Here is a 15,983-nt window from a genome sequence, read left to right on the forward strand (position 1 = left end):
AACCAATTGAAAGCTTTACATAACTAGCTTTAAAAGCTTGCAACTGGCTTACTTCCTGTAGTTCAATACTAGAACTAGCACAATATTTACTGTTAGTGAATTATACATGCAACAGTCTGCAATTCGCTGTTTTATGCTAGATTCAAAGCAGGCAAAAAAATGCACTAAAGGCCATATTTTACAGTCTGCATTTTTTATTGTGAAAATTCAAAATGAAAAATTCATTCTTATAAAATAAAAAAATGTTTTTGCAGTAAAACATAAAATTATACTGTATAACATGTATAACCTTTGAATCAAAATACATTAAAATATATTAACATCACCTCAAAATAGTGAAAACAGCAGATTTTTGAACAAGAAACTGGAAACCCAATTTGTTTTTCCTATATAAGCCATCTGACAGCTACCGTTGCCCTTGCTCACCATTTCATGCAGATATAGGAGGTTGATAGGGCAATATGGATGTCTACTTTATCGTCTGTGTGTTGGGACATTTAACTTTTACTGCCAAAAACAGACATTAACTTTATTATGTGCACTTTTATGCTTGATTATGTTCATTAATCTTGACCAAATTTTTTTGGCCCGTCAGTTCCTAACTCCCCCCCCCATGAATGAGGTGTTTAGAAATGACTCTGCCAAAATGTGGATGCAGTAGTTTACAATAGCTTTTAAAAGTATTCATACCCCTTAAACTTTTCCACATATTGCCAGGTTACAACCACAAACATAAATATATTTTATTGGAATTTTATGTGAAAGACCAACAAAGTGGCATACAATTGTGAGGGGAATGAAAATTATAAATTATTTTTTTTTACAAATAAACTGTAAAGGGCATTGTGCAAAAGTATTCAGCCCCCCTGAGTTATTACTTTGTGGAACCACCTTTTGCTGCAATCACAGCTGCAAATCTTTTAGGGTATGTCTCTACCCGCTTTGCACATCTAGTGACTGAAATTTTTGCCCATTCTTGTTTGCAAAACAGCTCAAGCTCAGGCAGATTAGATTTCACATCTTGCCACAGATTCTCAATTGGGTTTAGGTCTGGACTTGGACTGGGCCATTCTGACACATTAATATGTTTTGTTTTAAACCATTCCATTGTAGCCCTGGCCTTATGTTTAGGGTCGCTGCCCTGTTGGAAGGAGAATCTCTGCCCCAGTCTCGCGTCTTTTGCAGACTCAAACAGGTTTTCTTCCAAGATTTCCCTGTATTTGGCCCAATCCATCTTCCCATCAACTCTGACCACCTTCTCTGTCCCTGCTGAAGATAAGCACCCCCAAAGCATGATGCTGCCACCGCCTTATTTGACAGCGGGGATGGTGTGTTCAGAGTGATGTGAAGTGTTAGTTCTCCGCCATACATAGCGTTTCGCATTTTGGCCTCGTCTGACCAAAGTACCTTCTTCCACATGTTTGCTGTGTCTCCAATATGGCCGCGTGGCTGCATATCTGATCAGTGCTCTCAGAGTATAGCGGGCTGAATAATTTTGCACACTGCACTTTTAAGTTTTTTATTTGTAAAAGTTGTAAATCATGTATAATTTTCTGTTCACTATACAATTGTATACCACTTTGTGTTGGTCTTTCACATAAAATTCCAATAAAATATATTTATGTTTGTAATGTGACAATATGTGAACATTTCAAGTGGTGTTAATACTTTTATAAGCCACTGTAAGTTACCACATTTAATATCTCTTTGGCATCAAACTATTTTACTAAATAAATGGAAATCAAAAGAGGCAACAAAACTTGTAAGAGGTTGTTTAAAAGGAAACCTTTTTTTTTTTAAAATACGTGTGGACTTGTTGGCAGGTTTGGATAAGAGTCCACATTGTAGGGAACAGAATTGGCCACAGAACTCTGTTGCATCTGTACATTTATTATGGAGTTTAATGGAGTCACAAAATTGAGGTTTTAAACATTACAAATATTTTTTCATCACTTAAAAGGGGTACAATCTCAAATAGTTTTATTTTTCCAGCTGTACTGAAGTATACACAATTCCTAATCGTACAAAACATTATGCTTGTCAGAAGCTTTAAACCATTAAACCAGTACAACTATTAAAAAAATATTTCCTCATTGATGTACTCTACAGAAACGGGAGGGTTTACGTGTCTGATTCGCCTATGAAGTTGGGGTTGCTGAAAGCCGGCTGAGACAGAAGGGAAAAAAAGAGACAATCCAACATTAGATCCATACAAATTCAACCAGATTATCTTACCCATCACTACCAGGCTGATTAATAACCTACCACATCGACATTTGTAGTTGTTCTCGTCGGGAAGCTCAAACTGCTCAGTTTATATCCCTGCACTCTGAAGACATAGTACAGCAGTCCAACTATCAAGGAGAAGAAGATGATGGCGCCGATGATGGCGCCGACTATCACACCAGCATCTGTAGAGACGCAGCAGGTATGTCAATTTCTGCTGTGCAGCTTTTAAAAATAAGGTACAGGTACAATGTTTTTTTTTTTGTCCCTCATTTCAAAAAGTGAAAGCCGTTTATATTTATTCAACTTAATGACATATTTTAAGCCTTTATTTCTTGTTATTTTTGATTAAAACTAGAATGCGAAAGAGTTAAATATTGGAAACTCACCATGTCATTCACTCAAAACACCTGCAAAGGTTTCCTGAGTCTCTAAATGGCCTTTCATTCTGGACCAGTAACCTACAGAATCATGGGAAAGACTGCTGACTTGACAGATGTTCAGAAGACAGTCATTGATAGCTTTAACAAGGAGGGTAATCCACAAAAAGTTATTTCTCAAGAAGCTGGAGCTGCATCCAAGCATATTCATAGAGAGTTGAGTGGAAGGAAAAATTGTGGTAGGAACAGGTGCAGCAACAGGGATAAAAACCCATTCAAGAATTTTGGGGAGCTTTACAAAGAGGCTGAAAGTAAGGCTGAAATCAGTGCATCAAGAGCCACTACGCACAGAAGAATCCTACACATGGGCTACGAATGTGACAGTCTTTGTGTCAAACCATTCCTGAACCAGAAACACCAGAAGCATCCTCTGTGTTTTCTGAGTTTAACAGTCAGTGCAGCTATCTACCAGGAAGGTTTAGAGCACTTCATGCTTCCTTCTGCTAACAAACTTTATGGAGATGCTGATTTCATTTTCTAGCAGGACTTGGCACCTGCCCACACTATCAAAGGTAACAATGACCATGGTTTTCCGGTACTTGATTGTCCAGCAAACTGGCCTGGTCTGTAGTCCTTAAAGAATCTATGGGTTATTGACAAGATGAAGATTAAAGACACCAGACCCAACAATGCAGATGACTTAAAGACGCCATCAAAGCATCCTGGGCTTCCTTTACAACTTAGCAGAGCCACAGGATGATCACCTCCATCCCACACCGCATTGATGGAAAAAAAAGGAAAACCAACTATTACCCAATTTACCAAGTATTAAGGGCATAGAAATGAACATACAGGTCCTTCTCAAAATATTAGCATATTGTGATAAAGTTCATTATTTTCCATAATGTCATGATGAAAATGTAACATTCATATATTTTAGATTCATTGCACACTAACTGAAATATTTCAGGTCTTTTATTGTCTTAATACGGATGATTTTGGCATACAGCTCATGAAAACCCAAAATTCCTATCTCACAAAATTAGCATATCATTAAAAGGGTCTCTAAACGAGCTATGAACCTAATCATCTGAATCAACGAGTTAATTCTAAACACCTGCAAAAGATTCCTGAGGCCTTTAAAACTCCCAGCCTGGTTCATCACTCAAAACCCCAATCATGGGTAAGACTGCCGACCTGACTGCTGTCCAGAAGGCCACTATTGACACCCTCAAGCAAGAGGGTAAGACACAGAAAGAAATTTCTGAACGAATAGGCTGTTCCCAGAGTGCTGTATCAAGGCACCTCAGTGGGAAGTCTGTGGGAAGGAAAAGATGTGGCAGAAAACGCTGCACAACGAGAAGAGGTGACCGGACCCTGAGGAAGATTTTGGAGAAGGGCCGATTCCAGACCTTGGGGGACCTGCGGAAGCAGTGGACTGAGTCTGGAGTAGAAACATCCAGAGCCACCGTGCACAGGCGTGTGCAGGAAATGGGCTACAGGTGCCGCATTCCCCAGACCTGGGCTACAGAGAAGCAGCACTGGACTGTTGCTCAGTGGTCCAAAGTACTTTTTTCGGATGAAAGCAAATTCTGAATGTCATTCGGAAATCAAGGTGCCAGAGTCTGGAGGAAGACTGGGGAGAAGGAAATGCCAAAATGCCAGAAGTCCAGTGTCAAGTACCCACAGTCAGTGATGGTCTGGGGTGCCGTGTCAGCTGCTGGTGTTGGTCCACTGTGTTTTATCAAGGGCAGGGTCAATGCAGCTAGCTATCAGGAGATTTTGGAGCACTTCATGCTTCCATCTGCTGAAAAGCTTTTTGGAGATGAAGATTTCATTTTTCAGCACGACCTGGCACCTGCTCACAGTGCCAAAACCACTGGTAAATGGTTTACTGACCATGGTATCACTGTGCTCAATTGGCCTGCCAACTCTCCTGACCTGAACCCCATAGAGAATCTGTGGGATATTGTGAAGAGAACGTTGAGAGACTCAAGACCCAACACTCTGGATGAGCTAAAGGCCGCTATCGAAGCATCCTGGGCCTCCATAAGACCTCAGCAGTGCCACAGGCTGATTGCCTCCATGCCACGCCGCATTGAAGCAGTCATTTCTGCAAAAGGATTCCCGACCAAGTATTGAGTGCATAACTGTACATGATTATTTGAAGGTTGACGTTTTTTGTATTAAAAACACTTTTCTTTTATTGGTCGGATGAAATATGCTAATTTTGTGAGATAGGAATTTTGGGTTTTCATGAGCTGTATGCCAAAATCATCCGTATTAAGACAATAAAAGACCTGAAATATTTCAGTTAGTGGGCAATGAATCTAAAATATATGAATGTTAAATTTTCATTATGACATTATGGAAAATAATGAACTTTATCACAATATGCTAATATTTTGAGAAGGACCTGTACATTTTAAGAAGCCTGACATTCCTTTTTTTATGTTTTTATTTTTTTTTGCTGCACTAGCAGCTTTTACTTTTGTGATTTTTCTAAAGTAGTTAGACATATATAATATACAAGTTTCACTTTCTGAAATGAGTGACAAAAAGTATTGCACTTTTTCATGATATTCAAATTTAATTTAAAATAAATTTTCATATGTACCTGTAAGCATTCTGCCTTATCATTAAATGTGCTACAGTCTCAGTTAAAGCAATGGAATTCATTGAGGCATGTGCTTCCTTAACGGTATTATTGTTCAGGTTTCACCATTGTTGTATATCAAAGAATTCAAGCTGTCAGAATAAGGTGTACACCAAAAAGATTATGTGAGCTGTGCTGCCTCTGAGGGCTTAAAGGGGTCATCACACCTAATAACTGTTCTTTTATTTCAATAGCATAGGGTTGTATTTAATAGGCATTTACTGGAAAAGCACTGTTTAATCTGAGGACTACAAAAATATCAGAAATGTGCAAATATGTTTCATTAGCCTTTAAAGTTAAAAATTTGTTAAGAATGAAAAAAAAAAAAGGCTAAAAATACATGTTTGGGCCTCAAGGCTTAATGTTAAGGTGTTACTCAGTTTCTTCAGGAGATCAGAATGTCTTGACATGCAACACTATGATATTCAAAGAATCATGCATCATCCATTTTATTACTTACGTGCACCTGGACTGTCAGTGGGGAAGATAGGATTTTTGTTATCATCTGTTGTGTAATCTGAAAGAGAAGTTTACACAGAAACTGTTAATCCCATCACGTCCAAATTGGAAAAGAGGATGCAAAACATTTTCAAAGTTTCAAATAAAAAACACAGAAACCATACGAGGAACGCCTTACACTGGCGATGGCGACAAACAAAGCCTCTCTTCTGGAGGCAGTTGTTGTCATTCCAGCGCCCGTCAAGATACATCTCCACGCAGTTCTCTTCGGCAATATCCCCGGGATGAAAGGCCGAATTAGGCTCACCTTGAGCCCAGTTAAGAAATGCCAATGGTGTCTTGTCTGTCCAGCCCCAACCAACTAAGGGGCAAAACATGCCATATATATAGGTGAGCTGTTTGCAGGGATTCAACCCCACAAAGAGAATGATTACTGTTGCTGTTTCTGCTTATTCCTCAACTCACAGTTTCTGTCCCGGGTCAGGCCGATCCAGAGGTTGTGGTTCTTGGTGTTGTTTAAGCTCCTGATGAACTCTAACTCTGCTCTGCTGTGAATGGAGGCCAGCTCTGTCCTTACCGACTGGCAGTAGTGTCGGGCATCATTCCATGAGAAGCCCTCCTTTCCATCGTACACAAGGTAACAGTATCGGCCGTAGGGAACCCAGAAAGACAAACACTTCCCATCACCGGGGCTGGGAGTTGGAGGTGGTTTTACTGAGGACATTAACAACAATGTTTCAAGACTTATTCCCATTATTAGTTGCAAAATAAGTATATGCTCAGCTCTGCTTTGTTTTACCTGAGGAGATCTTGCAGATGTAGGGCTTAGCCTGGTCGCATTTGGTGTCGTTCCAGGTCCCGTGGAACAAGATCGAAGCATGCATGCTGACGCAGCCCTCATCCTTGATATTACTGGGCTCTCCCGGACCCCAAGCAGTGAAGAAAACTGGCCAATTGTCTGTCCACATGTAGGAGCCCTCCTCCTGCATTACAACACAGCTATGGATTTCTCTTTTAGACTTAATTCATAATGTTGTTCTGCTTTAGGAGTATTGTGAATATATATATACATATATATTTATACACACCTTGAACTGAACTTTTGAACATTTTGTCATTTTACATACACAAACAGCCTTCTATGCCTTCAGAGATCACCTAATAAGTAAACCAAGTTCAAACATGTACAATTTCAATGTCAGTATATATGTAACCACAATTTCTATGAATTTGGATGTTGTGTAAAACGTAAATAAAAACAGAATACAATGATTTGCAAATCCTGTTCAACCTATATGCAACTGAATACACTAGTAAAACAAGATGTTTAATGTTCAACCTGATAAACTTTAAAGTTTTGTTGCAAATATTTACTCATTTTATATTTGGTGCTCGCATCACGTTCTAAAAAAGCTGGGACAGGGCCATGTTTATCCCAGTGTTACATCACCTTTTCTTTCAACAACACCCAATAAGCGTTTGGGAACTGACACTAATTGTTGAAGCTTTGTAGGAGGAACTCTTTCTCATTCTTGCAACAGTCTGGGGTCTCCATTGTCATATTTTGCACTTCATAATGTGTCACACACACACATTTCAATGACAGACAGGTCTGGACTGCAGGTAGACCTAGTACCTGCACTCTTATTTACTATGAAGCCACGCTGCTGTAACACGTGCAAAATGTGGCTAGGCATCGTCTCGTTAAAATAAACAGGGACGTCCTTGAAAAAGACGTTGTTTGGATGGCAGCATATGTTGCTCCAAAACCTGTATGTACCTTCTAGCATTAATGGTGCCTTCACAGAGGTACAAGTTACCCATGCCATGGGCACCAACATACCCCCATACCATCACAGATGCTGGGTTTGGAACTTTGCCTTGATGGCAATCAGGATACTCCTTTTCCTCTTTGGCCCGGAGGAAGAGGTCCCTGTTGAGTTTGCCATGTAGGGGACATAGTAAATGTGGAAGTAGGTGCTCTGGTCAAATGAGATCGAAATGTAACTTTTGCAAAAGAAAAAAAAAAAAAAGAATGAACATAACCCAAAAAGACTGCTCCTGAAACATGGTGGTGGCAGTATCATGATGTGGAGGATGCAAAGCTGTTGGAGACATGCCTCAAAGACATGGGGCTTCTAACTACAGTAGAAGGTGTTTCTATGGGGTATTGACCAAGGGGGGCTTTATATAAATGCATGCCACACTTTTCAGATTTGAGCCATTTGTCTAAACCATTTATAATTTACTTCCACTTTTTACTACTTTATATTGGTCTTTCACATCAAATTCCAATAAAACACATTAAAGTTTGTGGTTGTAATTTCACCAAATGTTAAGTTCAAGGGGTAAAAGCACTTGTAAAAAGAACTGTAGGTAAAATTATGTGCTGTGGACCTTGCGCCTTAATCCGATCCAGGCATCTGCCTTTCCTTGCAGGACGACCCCGGCCACAAAGGCCTGATCGTAGCTCATATCAATGCTGGCCAAGTTGCCGCCCTGCTTTTCGCAGGCTGCCCGAGCTGCATCCCAGGTAGCCGGATCCTCAACCAGCTTGTAGCAGTTCTGGTACCAGGAGATGTAGTCAGCTGGGCAGGGGCTCTTGGTGGGAGGAGGAGGTTGGATGCTGCTTGCTGATCAGGAGCCAGACACAATGTTTAGCTGCAGCTTCAAACTGTTTGAAATGAATTCTAAAATGAAAGTACCTTTATCTGACTTACATTTCTTTCTATAGCAGACAAAGCTATGATGTTTGTGACAGGCGTCATCGTTCCATTTGCCAGTAGTGTGAGTACCATGGGTCAAGGCAACACAGTGTTCCTGTTGAGTTGAACAATAAAGATTATAAACAAGTTTCATGGAAAACTCTAAAATCCTCAACGTTCAAAAGCATGCCTTACCGCCCCTCCTGCATTGTTGGGCTCATGTTCATTCCAGTTGGTGTACAGCACTGGACTGAACCCGTCACTCCAGGCGTACTGATTCTCCACTAAGAGATCTGACAGACCGATCCAAGTGGGGAGCTCCAGGTCTTTGAGGTAACTAGCTACAAAGTCTTGAGGAGAAAAGTGAAGAATGAGCAGCCAGACTAATTTATCTTTTTTTGCTGGTTGTGGCAATGTTTCTCCATGGGGCTTACCATTCTCATACTGGTTATCAATAATCGCCAACTCTCCTCCTTGATCTTTGCACCAGCTTCGAGCATGAGACCAGTTCGCTTTGATTTCGTGTTTCTTCCCTTTGAACATGAAGCACTTGTCCTTAAAACGCAACCATCCTGAAAGATGAAAAGATGGACATGAGAGAAGAAAAACCTGCATTCTGACCTCTTTGACCTTTCTCTCATTTATTTCTACCAATCTTTAATCACAACCCACAATAAATGGTTATTTTTCCCAAAGGAAGCAAAGAAATTGCTTTATAATAGAACAGTGGATCTGATGGAAAAGAGTTTAAATCCAATTAAGATCCATGAACATTTTGAGCTCTAACGAAGGACGCTATAAAGGCAGAACACTTTCCTAATGTTAAATTTGTATATGACAGGTGTTACCTGCAGGACAGTTGCCCTCCCAGGGTTGTGTAGGAGGAGGAGGTGTGTGGACGTCTCCAGGGAACTTCTTACAAACATAACCTGCTCCGGCTCGGCCGCAGTTTGCATCATTCCATCCACCTTCACAAGCCAGAGATCATTGTCCAGTGAGTCAGAATGGGGGTGTGCTTTGTAAGGTTTCACAATGAAGAAAAAGAACAGTCCCACTACCTTGATGTCGGTTCATCTGGACACATTGCTCCTCCCCGTTGGCGTTGTTTGGCTCACCTGGAGCCCAGTGGGTGTACGTTACAGGGGACAAGTCTACCCATCTGAGGAGAGAAAACAACAAATCTTCTTAGTCCTTTTCCATCTATCTTGTTTTCTGCAAAGCAATTCTTATATTCCCAGTCTTCCTGGAAAAGGTTTACTTTAGGGTGTTTGAAAGGGAGATTTTTGACTGAAACAGTGTGGCATGCATCCTGGCTGTAGAACCATGGACCAGATCTATACATATGTGTTTTTATCTGGAGAATGCTTACAGCCATGGGGTATTTTGCGAGGAGAGGTCATGAAACATAGCTAATCCAAAATAAGTCCTGCTCTCAATTTACTGATCTGTTTATGTTCCAGCCTTCATCTGTGGTAATGTCCATCATGATTGAAAGAACAAAATCCTGGATATTAGAGACTGAACGAGCTTTCTCCAGAAGGCAGGGGTTCAAGCAACAGCCCAGGTTGCTCCCAGGATGCCTTCTGTTGTCATAGAACCTGTGACAGACACAGAAGTCTTTCAAGGGACTATATATATACCAGTATAGCATATATACACTATATTCTATATATATATATATACTGTATATATATATATATATATATATATATATATATATATATATATATATATATATATATACATATATATACAGTATATATATATATATATATATATAGTACATAGCACTATATACTACATTATATAATATATTCCATTCCTTTTCACTCTGTACACCTCAGACTTCCAGTACAAGACAGACTCCTGTCACCTGCAGAAATACTCGGATGATTCTGCAGTTGTGGGGTGGATCAGAGATGGACAAGAAGCTGAGTACAGGAAGGCGGTGGACCGCTTTGTGGCATGGTGTGGAAACAATCATCTCATTTTGAACGTGATTAAAACAAAGGAGATGATGGGAGAAGAAGTGGAGGTAGTGGAGGAGTATAAATACCTTGGTGTTCATCTGGGCAACAGACTGGACTGGAGATGCAACTGTGAAGCCATCTACAAGAAGGGACAGAGTAGACTGTACTTCTTGAGGAAGCTTAGGTCTTTTGTTGTTTGCAGCAAGATGCTGCATATCTTCTATAAGTCTGTTGTGGAAAGTGTGATCTCTTCTGCCATCATCTGCTGGGGAAGCAGCATCAGAGCCAGAGACTTGAAAAAGCTCAACAAGATAATAAAGAAGACTGGTTCTGTTCTGGGGACTCCTCTGGAACCTCTGGAGATCATTGTACAAAGAAGGATTCTTCATAAAAATGAAGAACATTATGGAGAACCCTGAGCATCCTCTTCATGAGACTGTCCTACAACAACAGAGTGTCTTCAGTCAGAGGCTTCTTCAGATCTGCCCACAGCAATATGACCATCTATCCTACCACTCGATCTGGGGTAAGCTGAGGACAATGGTTGGTTGGACGGACGGACGGATGGGAAACCCAAGGCTTTTTGATTACAATAAATTTATGGATTACCATATGTTAGCTCTCAGTATATTTTGTTATTTAATACATCATCGTTACAATTGCGTGGTAAATAATTTTTTATTTTACTTTCACCAAATACTAATCTATGCAATCGTTCCTTGTAGTCTACATACATGTACTGTCCATTTGCAATGCCAACCATCCTCATTCCGATCCAAGATGCAACCACCTTCCCTGTGCCCACCTGAAGGAGCAGTAAAACATCAAATCAACACATTTATTTTTATTTTTCACAGCAAATCCCATCCACAGAAGCCAAAGAAACAAGGCGTACCATGCTGTTAACATATGCCTGTTCATCTTTGTTGAGGATGGACACAAGCATGGCCTTCTCTGCGAAGCAGCGTGTCATTGCTGTATGGAAGTCAATTACATCTGTGTCATTGTAGTAGTAACAGATGTTGTTGTTCTTCCTCCAGCCAGGGTTGGAGCCACAGTCGGGAGCTGGAAGGTGAAGGATGCGTGAAAACAAATATGTCTTGAGAGGTTATTCATTTGGATAATTTTCCTTTGGAGGCTGGAGCCACTGGTGCATCATGAGGACAGCTTACCTGGGACAGGAGATGGAGGCACTGGTGGAATGGTTGGGGTTTTTCCTTTGGAAATCATGCATATCCAGTCCTGATGAGCGTCACAGTTCAGGTCGTTCCACCAGGAAATGGTTCCGTTAGTGCTGCTCACCATCTCCACACAGTCCTCGCGGTCCTCATGGTTATTTGGCTCCCCGTGGCCCCAGTTTGTGTGTGACAATGGCGTTCCATCACTCCAGGAATAACCTATGATACATGAAGAGTCATTAGGTTGTCTTCTTATGTTCCTTTTTTATAATTCCTACATAAACACCTTTTATAGTCACCTCCTTCTGTAGGGTTGTGCTTGAGGCCGATCCACTTAGTGCTGTCTTTGCTGTACAGAGACAAAAACTCTTCCTCCTCCTGACTGTGGATACTGACCAGATTAGCTCCTCTGGATATGCAGTCCTCGTATGCTGCTTCCCAGCTCTTCTTCTGAGACCAGTCCACATTGTGGAAAAGCTGCATCAGAGAGGAACAAGAAAATCAGTCTCTTGCCTGGCTGAAGTTTAGATTTCTTTATTTCTGTTTTACTTCCATTATTACCCTGTAGCAGTTCCTGAAGTGGGGCAAAGCAGTCCAGCCGTCAGCACAGCCTTGTGAAGGAGGAGGAGTTGGAGCCTTTGTAGGTGGAGTGATGTCAGTTCTGGACTTTTCACAGATGAAAGCGTACTCCTCTGAGCACTGTTTGTCATCCCAGAAACCGCCAATCTGACCTGTTGTCATAGCCACGCAGGTACCATCCTCATTATCTAAATAAAAAAGACAGAATGGTGGTTTCCTATTTTGATACGTGTTTTCCTTTCAGTCGCGGTTACAGTTCCCAATTTTAGTACCAGGCTGGTCTTTGTCCCAGTGAGTGAAGGTCAAAGGTAAGCCATTGTCCCAGACGTAGTCGACCCCTCCGCTCGAGTCTCCATGGGCGCGCAGCCCCATCCACCAGAAACCAGTCCTTCCTGTCAGGGCTACTGTAAAATGGGACTGCTCGTAGCTGCAGTGAAACATGAAAGACATCATGTTAGGATCTGAATAATCACCTCTCAGGGGTTTTAGGTGATAGACCAACACAAGGCAGAGCACAATCATTCATTTCTCTGCTATTTGAAAGACTACACTTTTATCCTCACATGTTTCCGATGTGCAACAAGAAGGCGCCCTTCTCCTTACAGAAGGCTTTAGCATCCGACCAACTCCTGGCCATCTCTTCCATCCAGTAGCATGAGTACCCATATGCGTCCCAACCCTGACATACAGCAAGAGAACATCTCTCATTTAAATGTCTTGCTGCTGTTCGTCTGCATGCATTAAAATACAAAGTAAAACTCAAAGAGATAACAGGAAAAGAGTAATATCTGGACGGTCCTACCTGAGGACATCCATACACAGTGGGTTTGACAGAGGGGACTGGATAATGTGCTTTGGGCATTTTGCATATGTAGTTGTTAAGCTCTGTGCAGGACACATCATTCCATCTGCCAGTCTGGAAAAAAATGTATCCCAATTACTTGCAAAGAATACAAACATTTCCCAATGGTTGAATGTAAGAGGTCTCACCTGGTGTAACATTTCAACACAGTCCTCACTGAAGCCATCATGATTGTTGGGTTCTCCTGGAGCCCAATAGGTGAAGGTTACTAAATGTTCATCAGACCACATGAACATACCAGGCACAACCAGGTCATTCAGACCAGTCCACACGTCACTGGTGGCTGCAGAGGAACAATCACAAATTTAAGGCATGTTTTCTGATCTCCAGCTCTAAGTCTTTTCATCCACATCCATACCCATGTACAGGTAGCTTTCCACCCAGCTCTGTTCCTTCATGGACTGGATGGAAACAAGCTCAGCGCCCAGATTCCTGCATGTGATCCGAGCGCCATGCCAAGTCTTTTTGTCTCCGAAAGGTTTGTAGCAGAAATCTCCAAACTCAAACCAGTCAGGTCCAGAGCATCTCAGCTCTGAGGGAAGAAAAAAGTAAAAGGATTCAGCCTAAAGTATGCAGTATACTGGAAATAATTAAACGGATTATAAATAAATCTTTACTCACCCCCATCTGAAAAAGTGTATGACACATTATAGTTTCCATTAAATCTGCAGAAAAGTAAATTTAAACAAAATGGTTGGCTGTCAGTTTTCATAAACGGAGAATTAAAACATAAAACTAACTGACTCACTGTCTGGAGGTAATGCCGTTCCTGGTAGAACCAGGATAAAAGTTTTGTCCCGGAGCTTTCAATAAAGTGCAGTCTCCTCCGATCTCGTTGAGGACAACTCCAGCATGGATGGCCGCCGCACAGATGTTTGAGTCCTGTTCCAGAAGATGGTGCCAAACAACAGATTAAAAAAGGATAGATTCACTGACACACCAAATACGTTAAGTGACATAGATAATAGGACATATTTACATACCCCACGATATACTGATGTGCCATACACTAGGTAATCTGAATTAGCACAGCCTGCTGGACAGTGCACCCTAAAAAATGCAGAAAGATTATAGTATAAATTTTAGAGATCCAAGTGCTACAGCAAGAATGGACAATTTATTTTCTTCACTCACTTCATTTGATCGTTGGCAAAATTTAAGTTGGGCTTGTTGGCACATGTGATTGCATCTGTTAAACCACAGTCATTTTAGACGAACATTTTTCAAATTAGAAATAAAGACAGCATTTGGAGTTATCTTGGGAATTAAAATTGTCTTGGCTTCCTTACAGTCAGGGGTGCATCCCAAGACTTCAAACCGGAGGCCCGCCTGGCTGCTAAAATCCCGTGGAAGGAGGCGGACGTACTGAGCTGACACAGGAGTGCCCAGCATCTGAGTATCAGGGGTGTTTCTGTCTGTTGAGCCTAGGAAAAACTGGGAATGAGGGAGAAAAACACAAAATAATTATTATAAATATTTTAAAAACATTTTTTTTTTTTATCCTTCAAACTGGAAGGACTTTAATTAATTAAATTACATATTTTACCCAACTCAGATTTGCAGTACTCAGTCTATTTGTTTTCCATTTTTATGTACAAACCTAAATGTTTATAATTTTATGACAAATATTCCTCCAGCAAGCCAGCTTCAAAAATGGAGACTGCGAAAAATGGATAGATAGATGGATGGATAGATGCTACTTTTAAATAATATGAGATACAGTCTGGAAATACACATTTTTTTCTGCACTTTTCAAAAGCAGACTGCGTAGGAACCCTGCTTTACTCACATCTCCATCACCTGAGTAGTCAGTCCACCTTGCTCCATCCATACTATGCTGCAATTTAAATTTAGTGACCCAGTAGTCATTGTGAGGACAACCCTGGATTACAATACCAGTTACTTTCCGGGTCTGACCAAGGTTCACTTGGATCCAGCTTGACATTGCTGAAAGAGGATACACAAGACATCATGTTAAACCTGGAAATCAACCCATCATGCCACTTCCCTGGAAATTTAGAATAATAAAAAGGGTCACTGTCAGAGAAATTATATTTAACATTCAGATTCTTCAGAAAATAATCCGTACCGCTTCCTGAGGGCATCCAACAGGAATTTCCATTCAAACGGGCTTTGTTGGCAGTAAAGGAACCGATAGAAGAAGAAGCAGAGAGCTGGAAGTCTGTGATGTTTCCGTCCTCAACACCCAAGCCATGCAGACACACTATCAGAAAAGCAACCTTTTTTTAATTATATTAAGGGTGATCATAATGACACTGCATTTGAAATAAAAAATATACCAACAGTATGTCAGTATTTTATTTTCATATATCAATATAAAGTGATTATTCTCAAAAAGAATACAAAAATGAGGATAAAGATATCACCTTTTTGTTCACAACTATAGACAATCTCCAGATATTTATAGACAGAAGGACAGGGGTCTTCTTCAGTGTGGGCGTACGCAAAGCAGAAAGCACGGTTATCACATGCCTTTCTGTACTGAGGAAGAACTCCTTCGACTGTACAGCTGCCTGCAAAACAGGTAAACATTACATCCATATTTAGTTATTAAATGGCATTAATTACACGGCCTGAGGACATGGAGTTGTGTAGCAGTGACGCTTTGCATTTTCATCTGCAGTGACAAATATGCAGCAGGACCTTCTGATCCCTCAAAGTGTGGGCAGATGTCACTGCTCTTTCGGCCATAGAAAGCAGACTGGATGTTTATCACACTTTCCGGTGGACAGTGAAGGACAGCAGCAGAGTCTTGGCACACGATTGCCGTCAAAAAACCTGAAACAAAAAACAAGTTTCAACACCAGGGCTATTTAATTAGATTTGATGGTAAATCATGTTTGAACTGAGCAGTACGGAGATCTCTTCTTTACCATCATGCGGTGGAGGAGGTTTAGGTGTTTTTCCTGAAAAGAAGAAGCTCATGTTTAACTCTCTGTTGACCCAG

General features: G+C 40.9%; 1 protein-coding gene across 1 annotated transcript in view; it reads right to left on the reverse strand.

The window, feature by feature from the left end:
- Nucleotides 1–1,870: 1,870 nt before the first annotated feature.
- The window catches only part of LOC124872068 (macrophage mannose receptor 1), a 28,109-nt gene continuing 13,996 nt past the window's right edge, over nt 1,871–15,983 (reverse strand). Inside the window, exons 19-50 of the mRNA XM_047371728.1 lie at nt 15,910–15,942; nt 15,680–15,814; nt 15,403–15,549; nt 15,105–15,239; nt 14,805–14,962; nt 14,305–14,449; nt 14,150–14,204; nt 13,999–14,065; nt 13,764–13,897; nt 13,637–13,680; nt 13,374–13,547; nt 13,144–13,298; nt 12,956–13,069; nt 12,717–12,832; nt 12,426–12,580; nt 12,136–12,341; nt 11,874–12,051; nt 11,569–11,793; nt 11,292–11,461; nt 11,131–11,201; nt 9,485–9,585; nt 9,275–9,394; nt 8,861–8,998; nt 8,622–8,776; nt 8,442–8,541; nt 8,119–8,354; nt 6,521–6,704; nt 6,187–6,435; nt 5,900–6,082; nt 5,723–5,779; nt 2,266–2,411; nt 1,871–2,166 (exon numbers count right to left, since the gene is read on the reverse strand). Coding sequence (XP_047227684.1) covers nt 2,122–2,166; nt 2,266–2,411; nt 5,723–5,779; nt 5,900–6,082; nt 6,187–6,435; nt 6,521–6,704; nt 8,119–8,354; nt 8,442–8,541; nt 8,622–8,776; nt 8,861–8,998; nt 9,275–9,394; nt 9,485–9,585; nt 11,131–11,201; nt 11,292–11,461; nt 11,569–11,793; nt 11,874–12,051; nt 12,136–12,341; nt 12,426–12,580; nt 12,717–12,832; nt 12,956–13,069; nt 13,144–13,298; nt 13,374–13,547; nt 13,637–13,680; nt 13,764–13,897; nt 13,999–14,065; nt 14,150–14,204; nt 14,305–14,449; nt 14,805–14,962; nt 15,105–15,239; nt 15,403–15,549; nt 15,680–15,814; nt 15,910–15,942 — 4,331 coding nt within the window. The 3' untranslated portion in view covers nt 1,871–2,121. The remainder of the gene's footprint in view (nt 2,167–2,265; nt 2,412–5,722; nt 5,780–5,899; nt 6,083–6,186; nt 6,436–6,520; nt 6,705–8,118; nt 8,355–8,441; nt 8,542–8,621; nt 8,777–8,860; nt 8,999–9,274; nt 9,395–9,484; nt 9,586–11,130; nt 11,202–11,291; nt 11,462–11,568; nt 11,794–11,873; nt 12,052–12,135; nt 12,342–12,425; nt 12,581–12,716; nt 12,833–12,955; nt 13,070–13,143; nt 13,299–13,373; nt 13,548–13,636; nt 13,681–13,763; nt 13,898–13,998; nt 14,066–14,149; nt 14,205–14,304; nt 14,450–14,804; nt 14,963–15,104; nt 15,240–15,402; nt 15,550–15,679; nt 15,815–15,909; nt 15,943–15,983) is intronic.

This window comes from Girardinichthys multiradiatus, chromosome 8 (assembly GCF_021462225.1).
Source record: "Girardinichthys multiradiatus isolate DD_20200921_A chromosome 8, DD_fGirMul_XY1, whole genome shotgun sequence".
Classification (NCBI taxonomy): domain Eukaryota; kingdom Metazoa; phylum Chordata; class Actinopteri; order Cyprinodontiformes; family Goodeidae; genus Girardinichthys; species Girardinichthys multiradiatus.